At 27.6% G+C, this 16,793-nt stretch overlaps 2 protein-coding genes across 11 annotated transcripts in view; both read right to left on the bottom strand.

Moving 5' to 3' along the window:
* Positions 1 to 16,793, bottom strand: part of LOC122719120 (protein retinal degeneration B) — a 25,293-nt gene continuing 8,500 nt past the window's right edge. Inside the window, exons 1-24 of one of the 10 annotated variants that reach the window (XR_006347510.1) lie at positions 12,872 to 13,542; positions 12,652 to 12,802; positions 11,406 to 11,580; positions 10,968 to 11,304; positions 10,726 to 10,862; positions 10,505 to 10,622; positions 10,036 to 10,417; positions 9,758 to 9,930; positions 8,723 to 8,827; positions 8,434 to 8,619; positions 8,198 to 8,360; positions 7,699 to 8,088; positions 7,344 to 7,621; positions 7,109 to 7,261; positions 6,774 to 7,036; positions 6,603 to 6,711; positions 6,355 to 6,511; positions 6,055 to 6,204; positions 5,792 to 5,972; positions 5,437 to 5,711; positions 5,198 to 5,349; positions 5,000 to 5,115; positions 4,244 to 4,458; positions 2,239 to 2,375 (exon numbers count right to left, since the gene is read on the bottom strand). Coding sequence is in view for 6 of the 10 variants with exons in the window: in XM_043944685.1 (XP_043800620.1) it covers positions 2,231 to 2,375; positions 5,437 to 5,711; positions 5,792 to 5,972; positions 6,055 to 6,204; positions 6,355 to 6,511; positions 6,603 to 6,711; positions 6,774 to 7,036; positions 7,109 to 7,261; positions 7,344 to 7,621; positions 7,699 to 8,088; positions 8,198 to 8,360; positions 8,434 to 8,619; positions 8,723 to 8,827; positions 9,758 to 9,930; positions 10,036 to 10,417; positions 10,505 to 10,622; positions 10,726 to 10,862; positions 10,968 to 11,304; positions 11,406 to 11,483 (3,780 nt within the window). In the remaining 4 variants the exon portion in view is untranslated. Of the gene's footprint in view, positions 2,376 to 3,015; positions 3,107 to 4,243; positions 4,459 to 4,999; positions 5,350 to 5,436; positions 5,712 to 5,791; positions 5,973 to 6,054; positions 6,205 to 6,354; positions 6,512 to 6,602; positions 6,712 to 6,773; positions 7,037 to 7,108; positions 7,262 to 7,343; positions 7,622 to 7,698; positions 8,089 to 8,197; positions 8,361 to 8,433; positions 8,620 to 8,722; positions 8,828 to 9,416; positions 9,447 to 9,757; positions 9,931 to 10,035; positions 10,418 to 10,504; positions 10,623 to 10,725; positions 10,863 to 10,967; positions 11,305 to 11,405; positions 11,581 to 12,651; positions 12,803 to 12,871; positions 13,561 to 16,793 lie in introns of those variants that run through there. The other 9 variants (XR_006347509.1, XR_006347508.1, XM_043944688.1 and 6 more) reach the window with 9 other exon arrangements.
* Positions 16,540 to 16,793, bottom strand: part of LOC122719121 — a 2,680-nt gene continuing 2,426 nt past the window's right edge. Inside the window, exon 5 of the mRNA XM_043944690.1 lies at positions 16,540 to 16,733. Coding sequence (XP_043800625.1) covers positions 16,626 to 16,733 — 108 coding nt within the window. The 3' untranslated portion in view covers positions 16,540 to 16,625. The remainder of the gene's footprint in view (positions 16,734 to 16,793) is intronic.

Below are 16,793 nucleotides of genomic sequence, written 5' to 3' on the forward strand. Positions count from 1 at the left end.
TTCGCGAATAACTTTTAAAAGTAAATAACATTCTCAACATTCATAAAATAATCTCTAATATTTGTATATGAATTAACAATACAAAAATTGATTAAGAATCCATGGTCCTTTGACCAATTAAGATAAATATTTTTATACATCTCTTATGATTTCTAACAATTCATCGATAAACTAAAAAATTATATATCTTTGAAACACCCTATATATATGTACATAATTAAATATATATACATATACACGGTCATATTATTACAGATGTATAATTATATACCTATACGGTATATCCATATACAGAACTATATTCGTGCACCTTTACAATAATACAAACAGTCGATATTTCAGTTTAATTATTAATTATTTTTCTTTACATTATGGTGAAGGTAGCACTATATAATACGTCTAGATTCTGTTTGTTAACATCAGAACTAGATCAATGGCAGATCTTCAACCAACTACATATTTTACTAATACAGCCAAGGAACAATGATGGCACAACAATAAATTTAATTAAATATATTTTTCTATTGATCTAACTTCATCTGATATCAAATCATTTTTTTTTTTTTGCGAAAATAAAAAAAATATATGTAATTCATTATCTATTATAATAATATGATAATGAAATTCGAATAATCGTTATATCACTTTCGCCACACGCTTTACTTTAAGTATCTTTGTTTGTACCCACACACTTTTTTCATAACATTAAATAATTATCATATTAATGAATTATAATAATATCAAGTGACATTACTTCGACTTGTTATCAAATACAAAATTAAATGTATGTTCACGATTAGAAACGGACATGATAATTAATAACTTAATTATAAGCGTACTATCTTCGAAAACATATTTAATAATTAATATTAACGTTCTTCGTCATCGAATTATGCCATTCGTGTAGAAGAAACTATTATACTTTTATTATCATTTGGACAGTATTTTCGTTGACGAAGTTCGTATAGAAATTAATAAATCAATATTTATCTATAATCTAAATATTTTATCCATGAACATTTTATAGCAATACTTATTTATATACATTTTGATATATTTACATAATCGCTGACTATGATGACATGGAACTATAGCAATTAAGAGGGAAGTATCTTTGTACCAACGTTTATCAAAGAACATACTATTATACTCTCGATACTTCTTGATAGACAACGTACAAAACATGTTTTTTTTTTTAATATTTTTTTTTATCAATTTCTTCCCTTCTCTTTTTACAAATCGATACGAATAGTTGAAAATAACATAGCACCGAAGGAACTTGGATAACATTACGCGTATATTGTTATATATAATAACTCTTGGCAATGATTAGAGTTACTATAATAACAGTGTACTTAAAAGCTAATTATCAGTAACGATTAATATCAGTTTTCTCTTGCCAATAATGAAGAAAATTCAGGTAACAATTTCAATCAATCCGATCTGTCCTTCTTTTTTTCTTTTATCTATATCTTACGAACTATGATTAGAATAATAATATAGTTCAATTAGATAAAACATGATTGTACATACACACAGTTCGTAGGATATATTTTTGAAACTTGATCAAAAATCGACGAAAGAAAATCATGCAACCGATTAAAATTTAAAATTTTAAACAATGGAAAAAAATATTAAAAAAGATAGCGCTTTTTTTTCTAGGAGATTTCTATCTTCTAAGATGTCAATTTATTTAGGAACTAGATTCAATTCGTGATCCAAACTATGTTATCAAAAATTTTGATCGTGCTCGATCACATCTTTTGCAGAAGACGTTGTATCAGTTTACGTGGAAAGACCACTAGAAAAAAGCTCTCAATAAATCAGTAATAAATCGCTAAAAAAAAAAATTAATCACATTGTTCAAAATGGTAGATGATATAATAACACGTTAAAAGGGACAAAAGACAAAGTCCTCGTACGTTCAAACCATTTTTTCTTGATTAGAAAGTTCCTTCTTCACACCAGATAGGGAAGTCTATACAGTTTATCGTACTTTATACAATATGGATTCGTAATATCGAATAGCATTTTAAAATTTACAATAGGTATACAGAGAGGATATAAAAAGGCGGAGTAACAAAGTAGAATCATCTTCTTTAGATTGTTGAGCACGTATCGGTCGAAATATACGAGGACTTCCTCTTCGAACTATCCTCGTATTTTTAAAGTGTTTAAATGTATACAGCTAATGCCGGGGCTCAAAAAACGACCGGCAGCGTGCGAATCGTCAAAGTTTCTCTGGTGCCGTGGATCGGAAGGTTGATGTAGTCTGTGACGAAATTGGAGGCCCAACACTCGTTGATCGTTCCAATGGATAGATCACTTTACTCGGTGTTGGTTGAGATATTGCACGCTTCGCCAATCTAAAAGAGCTAACGTATGTTGTTAATTAGTAAAAGATAAATTAAAATATAACATATTAATTTGAAGTTGCCTGGTATTAATTAATTTAAGATATTTATTTGATACATTGATCAAAACATTTGAAAAATTCCTTAAGAATTGAAATGAATATTCATGATTATATTTATATTTTCCTCATATACAATTATTTTGATCAATGTAATTTTTTCAATATGTTAAAATTCAATGTTAAAAAGAGATAAAAACATCTTGAAATAGTTAGAAACAGAATAAGCATTAAACGAATTCAGTTCGCTATTAATTGCAGGATTCATGAATCATGCCTAAAGAACCAAAATATTGGTTATTTTTTTAAAATTATAAGAAGTATTTACATTAACACATTAGATTATATTTTAAACGTTGATGTTTCAATTAAAATTTCATAATATCATATATCTATTAATATTTTTCTTTCACTGACTCTAATTATATTATTGTATTCTCTTATATTACCATTTCCTTCTTAAATGTTATTATTAAACGTTACTATTTATATAATTATGCGATCTTGCTACCGTCTAAGAGACTAAAACTAAAATATATATACATGTCATAGTGTTATAGTGAAGAATCTCTTGAACCGTAGCATACTTATAAGAAACATACCGCACCGATTAATTAAGATTCGCCGACGTAGAAGCAGATGAGGACATGGATAGCAGCGTAGTAGAGCTAGCGGTGTATTTAGATATTTATACTGAAAAGCGTGATATAAATGTAATAGTTCCATGAATAAAAAGCATTGTGAGTGATGGAATGACGATGAGGACGAACAGCTATCCCGTCTGCAATGACAGCGATGCAGATAGTGGATTAAATCTTTCATTCTTTGAGTGAATAAAGAAATACATGTAAATACATATTCTTCTATTGTGGACACAATAATTTGTTTCAATTTTAAAAATTTCATATAATATAATTTAAATTGTTATAATTCACTTGTAACAATTTAATATAAATACTTGAGTATATGTTCCACAATAGTAGCTATTTTAATATAAAAATGAATAGAAAAAAAGATTATGAAATAAAAACAATCAGTTCAATTTAATCTTCTAAAAGGATTAGCAATATTAAAACCAACTGGCTCCAAACATATAAAAATGGTTTGAATCGTTATAGGTTCTTGCATTTATCCGCTCCATTTGTTAGGGTTAAATACAGCTAAAAAATGACAATTGAATATATCGCGTCATAAAGCATATTTAAAGAATATTTGAAAATACGTGATTTTTTTATTCGGTAATACACCGTATGTCCGTGAGTTGTGGTATTTTTTAAAACAACATTCACATATATAATCGTGCATCGTGTCAGAACTTTTATTCTATCACATATTCAATCGTGCTGTTCATTTCTTGTACAAGCAAGATTTGAGCCTGATCAATCAGCAAATGGAAACATACGTTTTTTAAAAATTTTAAAAATTTAGCTTAAAAAATATAATTATTACCAAATATTTATTAAATATTTTATTAAATAATTTATTAAAAGTAAATAACAGAAATTATGTTGTTATAAATTATTAATAGTTGAACATATAGTTTAACTTTAAAACAACTGAAGTTAAATAGTGTACAAGAAATCCACAAAATAAAGAATTAAAAAAAAATAAAAAATATCCAAAAAATAATCCAAAAAATAAAGAATTTTTAAATAGAAGATATTTAACTCTTTATTGACAATTCAAATTAAATATAAATTTTTGCAAATGATTTGTTTAATTAAATTTAATGTCATAGTTCGTACCATTTGTGATAGATCTAGCTTAATGTTCATTATAACACAAACATTCACCTAACAGATTTCAAGCGGAAAGGGGCGTCTAGTTTACCTTGGTCGCTAAAGTGAGATCAGACCATTTTCAGGAGGTAACGAAAAAACTTTTAATTCTGTGTACATCTAGACACTCATAGTTGATTAACCACAAATTCTGGACATGTGTATGGTTGATAGATAAAACATTAAGTTTGAGCGTAGAATGGTGGCGGCTCTTGTCGAGAGCACGAAATATCAACTACGCCGCGTACATATCTTCATAACAGGTACCTGTAATTAAGAAACTGATAAGCTTTAGACACCGTTCAAATCTTTTAATTAGCAGCTAAAACAGAAATCTATATATAGTAAATGTTACAGGGATGTCTCTCACTCCATTAAAAAAGAAAGAGAATTTTAGTTGCTCCAACTGATACCAAGTATCCTTATAAAAATTAAAATAAGATTTATCAAAGATAATTTTTTCTTTATAGATAGTTTAACATAAGAAAAAAAAGAAAAATGAAAATGAAAAATGATATCAGTGAATAGATGTTATAAATAAGATATGCTAAAAATGATAAACTTATTGATATGAACTAGAAAGATGTGTAATTTTTATGCTGAAACTGAGAATAAATATTCTGTGACATTATAAATATTCCGATAGAATATTCCGTAATGATTTCTATATATAAACATATGATATAGACTGACATTCTAATATAATTAGTAAATAGCAAATAAAATAAAAATTTTTAAAATGATCAGTCTATATCATATATTAAGATTATGCTGTGTCAAGCCTACTAAAATTATTCAGTTTATGTACCTTGTTTTCGTAGTTATGATTGTTTTACAGAGAAATCTCTCGATATAAAGTGGATTTTAGTTAACACTGATGAGTGTGAGTTCAAATACGAAGATTGCACGCGTCATTGATCATCTCTGAAACAACTACCTTTGCTTAAAATTTCATACTGATCACAGTATGCATTCTATAAAAATACAGCATTAACTATGTACAGACAATAGAATTCTTATTTCTTCGAAATGCCTTACGCCCATTCTGCATATCTTCTTTCTAGAGGATAATATATATTGTATATGCACACTTCCACCATTCTGCAGTAACCAAAACATCTGAACGTCGAGGATAGCAAGGATTGAAAGAATTATTACCTTAAAAATTCCCACATCATAGCGAAGTGTAAACAATCGAACACAGTATACACATAGATTAATTCCATCATAGAATAAATAGCTCACCTTCTTCGCCGTAGAGAAGCATTTTGTCCGGGTAAACCGAATTGACCTCTTGGAATCACCATACGTGCATTACCCTGAGCAGGTCTCGAGCCTCCGTGCGCCTGTAGCATACTTAAATGAGCAGCATAACCATCATGAAGAATAGTTGCCAAAGCATGGTATTTTTTTGACACTTTCCCAATGATGAAAATTTGATTTGGCTTAAGATTAATTGCAGTGTAAACACTAATATCTTTACTGCTGCCATATGCGTGATGAATTATTACACCGTGTTCCTGAAAAAAACCTATTATTCGAATATCGTTGTAAGAGGAAATTAAATAAATTATACATATAGTTTGAAAGAGCTGTTCACCTGTACAAGTTTATTTAAATACGCAGCTTTATGACCCAGCGGATCTGTTGAAAGACCATCTGCAAAGGACACAAGGCCATGAGGAAAGTTGTGCTGAGATAACCAGGAAACAACTTTCTGTTGTTGCATATCAGGTCTTGCGGTAATATATATAATTAAGTATCCCAGTTCTTGCCAATGCCTAATTTGATAATAATCAAAATAATTATGGATTCGAAAATTACACGCAAAATAAATTATTTGCATAATAATTTAAAATATACCTAACAATATCAACAGCTCCAGCTCTAACTTTCGGATCTTTTCCACTTACAGACATACTCGCAGTAAATGAGCCATCTATACTAAATACTACGCATTCTGTTTTTGGTGGAATCACAGTCAAGAAGAAATCTACGAATGTATGATCACCTCTGAAAACCAAATATTATATAATATTTAATAATTAATATAAAATATAATATATTTTTATATATATAAAATTTATAATATATTTATGATATATATATAATATTATTTTTATTTATATAATATATTTTTTTAATTACAGAAAATAATATTACCTAACAATCATTTTAACTGGATAAAGACCATATCCCAATGCTTTATCATCAGGTATTTTATATGTTATTCTACCATTCTTATCAGTTATTTCAGTTGATAAATATGTCCATTCCCCTGCAGGAGCATCCTTCATAATATGAATATCCACTTTTTCGCCTATAAAAAAATATAACATTTATTATAATTTATTATGTAAAAAATTTGTATACATATATAGCATATATAACATATATAATATTTAATATACCAGTTAAAGCAATAACATCAATTGGACTATACATAAATCTAGCAATCAGCACTTGAGGTGCTCCTTCTCTAACAATTACATCATTTGCTCTATGATTGGCAGCAACATTCTAAAACAGAAATTCACAAGTCAAAGACTTATATCAATAATTTCTTTATTTTCTCAATTTACCTTAAGTTTAACAGAAGTACGTTTCTTATTCCACTTCTCTCTAGGTTGACCTGGACGGAAACAAGTTAATTCTTTCTCTTCATTTGCGAGTAATGGTAAATCAAATCTGCCTAATTGTCGTAGAATAAATGCAATAACATCAAAAGATTCCCAATAACTGGCGTGAAAAAGATGAGGTAAAGCATTTGTAGGAAAATTTGCTAAACCCTCAGGGCAATAAAGAGCATAATCTAATCTCTTTGTACCCCACCATTTTTGTGTTACTAGGACAAATTATTTAAAATAAGAAGATAATACTTTAATGCTATTATTATATTACTTCATTTTTTACATACAATTTGATATTACTTGCAAAGGAACATTTTCAACTACACCAGACATCATACTGTGAATCGATATATCGGACAGTCGTCTCAAGTGGGACATTGACATATTTGGAATGTTTAATCCATCCGTAAATAATTGTGGATTTGTTTGAATAGCTTCCACTAAAAATATTCAATAATTTATAATAAATATATATTATATATTTTATAAAATATATATAAATTTTGAATGAATAATACATACACAAATGATAAGGCTGCCCATTTCCTAATGGATACTTTTGATATTGAGCTATATTCACAGGCGGAAGAAGAGAAAATCTTGCAGAAATGAGTGGTTCTAATCTAGCGGCTACAGGATCAGTAGGATGAAATAAGTTATATAATTGATTCACCAATGGTCTTTTTATATTAGTAGATTTATCCGCAGAAATTTTTCTATATGCTAATACTAGAGCAAGTGGACTACCAAACATGAAAAATTCTCCTACATCAAAATCCAATTTAGAATGTGAACCCTCACTAAAAAAAGAAATATTAATTATTATCATACTTTTATAATATATATAAATAGTATGAATAGATTTATAATTTTTCACCATGTACTAGAAGATTTCCTTCTAGGAGAAGGTGCAGTCAAGTGTTTGCCATTTTCAGTGTTCATGCTATTCTCAATGCCTTGATTATCCAAAATATTGTTTTCGCTATTATGTCTAGAATGAACAGATCTACACAAAGCGTCATATGTTAAAATCGCTCCTACTGAATCTCCAATAAAGCAAATCTGTCCCGTAAAACCACGACCTTCTTCGCTTTTGATAAAATCATGATAAACTTGATTCGCTCCTGCTATAACTCGTGAGACAGCATCCTGATATTCAGAAGTAGAACTAGCAAGCAAAGGTATAGCGCCGATTGGAATAGTATCGTGTGTTACTTGAGGAGCATCCACAGAGGAAGGTGAAACATCGAAACTATAGGGACTTAAACTGAAATTTATCGAATTTTTATAGATTAAAATTTTGCAGAGATATAGAGATAAAGATAATAAAAAATAAGAGATAAAAAATATCTCTGATTTAATCATTTTAATTTTACCTCGATAAAATACCAAGACCTTCAGTGCAAATTGATGGACAGGAAACGAACTTAATAGCAACATGTCCGACCATACTGGAATAACGTTGTCTCATTACAGATTCGAAGGCTCCTTTAAAAGTTGTGATATCTGATTTTTTCGCTGTTAAATCAACATTAGCATCTGAAATGTATTTTTATAAATAAATTAATTAGATTATAATTAATCTAAATAATTAATTATAAAAGATATTTACCTAATACACTTCCTGCATGCATTACAATAAGAAGAACAGTAGTTTTGCATGGTTGATGGGTTGGAGAATGTTGAGGTGAAGCTGGATATGAGACATCAATACTAGCTGAAGTAGAAATTTGCAATCTTTTACTGCTACGTTCACTAGCCATTCGTTGTAGATATGAAGGTGAAAATATCGTATCGTCTAAAAATATGTATTGAAATATATGTTGAAATATAATTATTAATTTTTAATTTGCAGAAACCAAAAAAAAATATAAATATTTGAAATGCTAATTGTGATTTACCTTCTTTGTTTGCCATAGTGGACGAAGTGAACGTATTGTCGTCCTCTTCTGCTAGAAGATCCAAAGAACTCCATTTAGCTAATGAAGAGTTATCTCCAAAGTTCTCTGTATAATCAGAAATTTTAACATTGCTTGTACATCGTGACTTCTCAAATATCCATGACTCATTTTAAGGCAGAAATAGAATAATTTTTCTTTTTCTCTAATTTTTTGGATATCATAAGGTAGAAAATAATAATAAAAATATGTTGAAAAAATGAAGTTAATAATATTTATTTTATTTAATACAATTATTTCATATATATTAATATTCCTTATTAATATTTTAAATAATTTTTACAATAAAAAAGAAGCAGTTGTTTTATAATCTACATAGCCATGCTGTTTCATGCTGTTATAAATCTTTTTTTAAGAATTTTACATGTTCGATATTCTATATAAAAATTTATATATGTGATTAAATTATTTCCAATTAATTAGATTTTCTTGTAAATACAAATATAAGCAATAAATTCAACTTATTTTGATATACAAAGACATCATTGCAATTATGCAATGTTTCTTATGCAATGTTACATTTATAAAGATTACTAACATTTGTATTAACATTGATTTTTTATTTTTTAATTATTTTTTAATGAACATGTTAAAATGTTTATAGTTTTAAGAATTCTCCACTATCTATATGTCCTACCTTCGCATATAATAGGTATAATGAACCCAGCTGCAGTGTGGAATGCGATATAAAAAACAGAGAGGGTACACATATAAAAAAAACGAAAAATGTCATTACCAATCATCATGCAGTATATTCTATTTCGCAAAATGAGAATTTCTAACAGAAACATTTCTATTTATTTTTAACAAATTTTGAATTTGTTTATTTATATTCAATCTATATTAATAAAAAAAAAACAATATCTAAGAAATTCGCTGAAGCATTTGTTTTATGATTTGATTACATTAGCCATTGTTATTACACATAAAAATTTTTAGGAAGATTATTTACATGCTATATAAAAATTTGAGTTTTACCTTGGCAGTCAAAAAACTCATCTTCACTATCAGATTCGGATTCTCTCACGATACTTTCCATGCGCCAATTTGCTATTTGCATATCAAAATTTTTATTCGAGCATGGCGAATTCATTGCCGCTTTGTTCTTCTTCCATGACTTCTTTACATCTGCTTTTTCTTCAGGAGCATTTCTAAAATAAATTTAATTCTATTAAGTATATATATTGTAAATGAAATTAAGAAAATTTTCGCGAATAAATAAACTACCTAGTTCTTGATTTTACTTCTATTTTTACCTAAGCTCGGGTACTTCAGTCGGCGAATCTTCGGGACTAACTTCACCTTCCGAACTGATAGCTGTATTTGTCATTGGTATATCAGATGATTTTCTAGCACTTGTGGGACTTTGGAAATCTTCATTTTTCTCGATGCTTCCAAGTGTGGCAGCTAACGTCATAGCAACATCTGATTCTTGAGGAGTCATCGTCGTATTGGAAATAGATTTCTCTTGATTGTCGTTCGGGGATTCTTCACCGTCCTCTGCATTAGCCATCCTCTTTTGCAATGCCAATTGTGTTTGTCGTTCAATTTCTCGAATATTTTCCATGGTCAAACCGTTCCATTCATCTTGCCAAGCCCAAGCTTGTCTATGAGCTCTAACCATGGTTTTTCGCAAAGCTGAAATCATTCAATCATTACAATACATAGAACTAATTTAATTAGACGTTAAGAAACGAGCAAATATAATCCATCTACAATACTGACCTATATCATGTATAAACTTTTCTAATTTGGTTTGTACACCCCAATAACGGAATTCTACACGGCATAACTTGTATGCACACATTAACGATTTTCCGGATGATGTCGGTTGTTGCTTTCCCTAAATAGTAAAACATCAGTATTATTCTAATGCATCAGTATCAATTATTTTAATATAATAAATAGAAATTAATAAAAATAGATACAAAAAAATTGATTTATACTTTTACATCAGCCCAGTATTCTTCTAGCCATGATTCCGTAAGAGGTCCTCGATTAGTTTTCTGAGACACATACAATTTAGGATCCTCTTCTTTCACATAGTCACCCGTATATTGATCCTTTACAATGTCAATTACATCTGAAATACAATTATGAAACAAATTATATTAATGAATGTATTATTATTATATTATAGATAATAGACAACGATAGGTCATAGAACTTCAATTACACAAATACACACCTACAATTCTATTTCTCAAATCACTACCACTGAGTTTGAAGACATTTTCTTGGTAACCATTGTCAGGAAAATAGTACGTTTCTATTTCGATAGAAAACTTTTCAACAAAAGGACAAGTATAACGAGTTTTTGTGTAAGGATAAGCATTCCATGCTTCTTCCTTGGCGATTAATGCGGATCTAGGTAACAAACTCTTGAACCATTCTGGAAGATGACTGCCCACATGATAAATTTTATGAGTATATTGTCCATTTCCTCCTGGACCATTACTATAGGGTTCATTTACTATTATTTCTACACCGCTGCCTGCTCCTTGACTTTCTTCTCTAGATTTTTTCTGATGAAAAACAGATTAAAAAATTTTAATAAAGCAATAATCATTTATTTAGAATTATTCACATTATCATTATTCATATTAAAGAAAATCGCTATAATTACCGCTATCATGTAAAGCTGAGCAATTCTATATTCTTCTACGGTGAGAGGCAGCGGTATTCGATATTCTTTTATCAACATTTTGCCGCTGTTATTTATTCTCTAGCCACTCTAGTAGATATAGATCATCCCAAGGTTGTTTCTTTCCTCTTATCATTCATGATATCATTGACGTAATCTTAAAAAAAAAGAGAACAAGAGAAACATTAAACGTCGTATTGAATTCTATTTTAACATCATTCTATTTTTCGCTTGGATATTGCAAAAAGAATTTTATCGAGATTTCCCTTGAAAGTGTCAATCAATATTCCTCGATACACTTTTCTCGAAGATCTGATTAACTTTTATTATTAACAGTTCAGTTATTATCTATATCTTTATATAAACTTGTGTGCCTTTTTATCTAATGTCTATTTATCTAAATCTAATAAAATTTTGATCTATTAATTTCCTAATTAAAAAATGAACAATGTGAACAAATACATAACTTTATTTGCGTGTCTAATATATTAGAAATAGAAACCTTCATAAATATCAAGATTGATTATTTTTTTCTGCTTATAATTGAAGCACATCAAATGCTGAATCGTGTTGTACATCACGTTTCCAAGCAAATCTACTCTGGGTCAGACAGAGATTAATAATAATCAATGAATTTCATAATTATCCTCGATAATATCGATATTTTGATTTTATTCTTTAAAAAAATTTTATCATTTTTAAAAAAAATAATTAATGTGTTTTATTCAAAAAAATTTCATGAAATTTGTACATTGTACATTGTACAAATATCGAGACTATGAAAGAGCAATAAACAAATTGTTACATAAGACACTTATTTATATCCGGCTACACCACCTTAGTCAAATATATTATAAATTAAGACTTTTAGCGGGAAGTTACATAAATGATTTTTTAAAAATTATATTGCTAAAAGAACTTATTTATCCAAGTATATATATATATATATATATATATATATATATTGTATAATTATACAATTATTTAAATAATAGAATTGTAATGAATTATTAATGAAGTAAAGATTAAATATAATAAATCTAAAGTAAAATTTTTTATTTAAAAAAAGCATATTTTACAGCGAGAATTTCTAAAACAATCAAATAAAGTTTCTAAACAATCAAATAATAAAATTATATGCAAATACACACTTATATCTAATTTTATAACTTACATATATATATATAAAATAATACGTTTAATGTTTCGAAATATTTTCAATCGATACCTGTACGTTGTTTGAAAGTGATTTGATTCTCGATAGTTCGTGTAATGCCCGAACTTGCAGTCGCAATTGGACCGTAACCTGTCAGATTCGACCAATCATTTTTAACGAACTCAGCTGACAAATCCCTAACGGTTGACAGCAGTCATATCTTCTACATTGTGAAGTAATATATTTCAAGAATCACTTAAACATATATATAATGCTATATTGGTATACTTACAGGCAAAGGATTTCCTTAACCTTGAATATCGTGGCAATAGAGCAAATTCGTAAATGAAACAAAATGATATTGCTCATTTTGCTCTCTTTTATTCGTATATCGTATTTTTCGCGCCATACCTTACAGATGAAAAGATAAATCGCGGGAGTCGCGATAATATTTTCGTAATATAGTTAAATAGACGAAAGATCGATAATCAACTGAGATAATAATGCTATTAAGACTAGCATATTAATATGTATTTCGAATGATATTATTAAGCACTAAAATTCTTTGAAATAGAATGTATTTGCATTTTTCTTATATACACGTTCATTATGAATTCATATTAGTCAATTCACTAAATTCACTATCACATAGTTTAAATTTCATTCAAGATTCATTCAAACTTGTCTGAAAAACTTCGGAAGCATGATATATGCGTACTTCTATAAATAGTAGCTTGTTTAAATAATGAAAATAAAAGCACTTGTTTCTTCTAATAGGTAAAAAAAAAACTTGATTTCGATATTAAATGAAATAAACGAATATTAAATGATAATATATTCATTTTAGTAAAATCAATTAGTACATACACTGAAAAAAATAAAGCAATCGAGGATTTATCCAAGGATTGTGGGAGAATAAACGCAAGGTAAAAATATCACGATGTTACATGAGCAACGCGCGGGCACTGACTGACAGAGAGAAGCTTTCGATTGGCGGGCCCATTGACACGCGCGACTTCTCAAACCCGCGAAATCGAGCTGAACCAATCAGAATGCTTCCTACCGCCTCCGCGACCCAGTGATCCGGATGCAGTGCTGTAAAATAAAGGTGCATACTATCCGTTCTTTTTTTTTTAATTTTAAAAAAATTCTCAATACTTTATCTTAAAAATTATCTAAATAACTTATAAATTTATATTTTGTTTATATATAAATGTATTCAAAAAACATTATATAATAATTAATAGTAGAAATTTAATAATAATAAAAAAATCTTTCTATTTATATAGAACATAAAAGAAAATGAAATTATATCAAGATACAATAAATAAACAAGAAAATAAAATGAAAAATTTAACATTCGATTCAATGAAAAAAATATTTTATAATATAAATAATAATAAATATTTCATATATAATAATCAATTTGAAACACAAATTTCTGGCACGGATTTTCTATCACTGAAAATAAAGCCACCGTTAGCCTTCTACCACCTCCCTTTAACCTATTGATCGACCCCCAAGTGAACAAGAAAACGCAAGACCAGATGCGCCATAACATCAGTAGGTTCTCATGAAAACGAGACTGATACGTTTATCGATATTTGCATGTATTTCGATAGAGATTGAGTCATTGGATAATATATAGACTCCCTGCCGGTACTTGCCTTAAAAACAACATATATACAACGCAATATCCATAGGGAGACTGTGTGTCACTTGTTGAGATGAAAATCTTGTTTTCTATTCACAGAAAAGATGAATGAAAAAGGATTGTTTATTTTTTAGTGATATCTCTTTCACATAACGAAAATTACTTTTTTATAGAAGAAAGAAAAAAAGATCGTTAAAAAACAAATAAAAAAAATTATTGATAGTTCATAATAGGATTAAATTATTATTGAAATTATTGATAGTAGGAAGGAAGAATTAAAAATAATTAATCAATTCATGTTTCTTAGAGATTATTAATAATAATTAGATATAATAATATTAAAAAAGAAATTATAAATAATTGCAGTTTATCATAGATATAATATACATAAATACATTAGACAATAGAAAAGAAAAATAATAAATAAAAAAGAAAATAAAAAATAAATAACGAAAATGAAAAGATTTAAATATGAATAAAATGATATATAGAGACATCAGATATTGATAAATTATATTGATAAACTGATATAATGATCATTTCCATTAATATAAAAAAATAAGATATATTAAGATATAAAATAAAATATAACATATATAATTATAAATATAATATACATATATTTATATTAAAATTTATGAAGGAATATGTTACTCGTTGAGTGTTTGTGTGCATAATAAAGGAAATTGACCTTTGATATTAGTTATTCGATAAAACGTTTTCTCAATATTCCTTATTGCAAACAATATTATTAAATGAATACATATAATTAACGAATTCAGTTTATTTACAAAAGATAAAAAGGAAATAATAAAATTCATCTATCGAGAAATAGAGATTACAAAAAGTTAGTGACGTTTTCTACTTGTGAGTTGGCATAAAAGCGAAATGGATCGCTTGATGGATGGTAAAAATTATTCCTCTTTTATGCAACGAATGATATATAAGAGACATTTTATGAATAGACGATTTAATTCTTTCGAAAGCTTTAAATACCGAAAAAAAATCTGTTCGAATTGATACCTATTGTAATCTTTGAAACATTTCAACAATCAGATTTTCTAAGGATAAAAAAGATGCTCTTTAATCTTTTGGCTTAAAAAAAGATCTTTAAGTTTTGATGAAAAATCAAAATATAATTTTTATTATGAATATATATGATCAAGTAATAATTTTATTTTGAAATCAAAGTTGATTTGATATATCTTTGATAATATATCTTCTAATTTTTTCCATCCCATTGATCCATTTTAATTTATCTTTATTTTCTATTCATTAATCAAAAAAGATATTTTCATTTTTTATTTGAAAAATTTGAAACATTTTTTAGAAGATATATTCATAATTTTTTGAAAATATTTTCTTTGAAATTTATATTTTGTTTTAAACATAAATATAAAAAATTTGTCAAAAATATTACTCATAAATTATATAGTATTTACTATAGTATTTACTATAGTATATCCTAATCAAAATGACTAAAGTATAGACTTACATGTCGAGTGACGTCAAAATATGTTGAACGAACCTGCTGGCATAATATACATATATAAAATGACGTAGCAAAAGATTTCTTTAGACAACAGGAGAAGAAGCATGAATATACTCAAGAAAGACTCGTCTAACGTTGACCTTCCATGCAAAGATTCACATGTTCTCTTTTAATTAATTCAGAAAAAACGCAACTTTATGTTTTATACATATACATAAATACCTGGAATTATTCTTGAGACGTTAATTAGAAGAGCAATGTTAAAAAACAGGCAAGTATGTGATATTATTATAACCGTCTTTAATCATTGGCTCAATTGTACTTTAAATCTTTTTTTATGGCTCTTAAGAAAAAGTTTGTGAAATATAATCCTTAATTTATTGGTTATAATAAATATTCTAGAAGAAAAACTTTGAAAGCATAATACATTATAGAATTTATATTTTCTAAATACTTTTTTTATATATAAACTTTGAAATTTTCAGAGTGGCAGAATGATATTAAAATAAAGCTATATGGACTGAATGCAGTCAAGCAATAATAATCACCACATTATATTCATTCGTTCACCGGATAGAGCATATCCGGTCCTTGAATAACGCTTGTGGTTAAAAATACTACTATACTAAGCAACTTTCAAGAGGAAATATAGAAAATGTAAATAACGATTCATTTAGAAAATTATAATATAATTTTCAAGATTTTTTTTATTCGTTACAATCGCAGAATTTGAATATTCTTAATATAAATGTATAATATGTGCATTCTAAATTAAATTTAATGTTAATAAATTATTTATTCCATGACGAATTTTTATAAAAGGTAAAAATAATTTTATTTTTCTTGTCTTATATATTACTTTCTGATATTTACTTTATTGATAATTACTTTATTGATATTTTAATTTTTTTTTGCATGTGGATGTTCTGCTTCGTAACCGTGCGGAGATATTGGATTTCTAACAGGATTATGAAACAAGGTGTGCTTGCCATCACCCCATGGGAAAGGCTAGGATGAAAATATTTATAAATCATTTATATGGACAAGTTTCGTAACAAAATTAGTTAC

The sequence above is a fragment of the Apis laboriosa genome, unplaced genomic scaffold, assembly GCF_014066325.1.
Source record: "Apis laboriosa isolate Shangri-la unplaced genomic scaffold, ASM1406632v1 scaffold703_cov156, whole genome shotgun sequence".
Lineage (NCBI taxonomy): Eukaryota > Metazoa > Arthropoda > Insecta > Hymenoptera > Apidae > Apis > Apis laboriosa.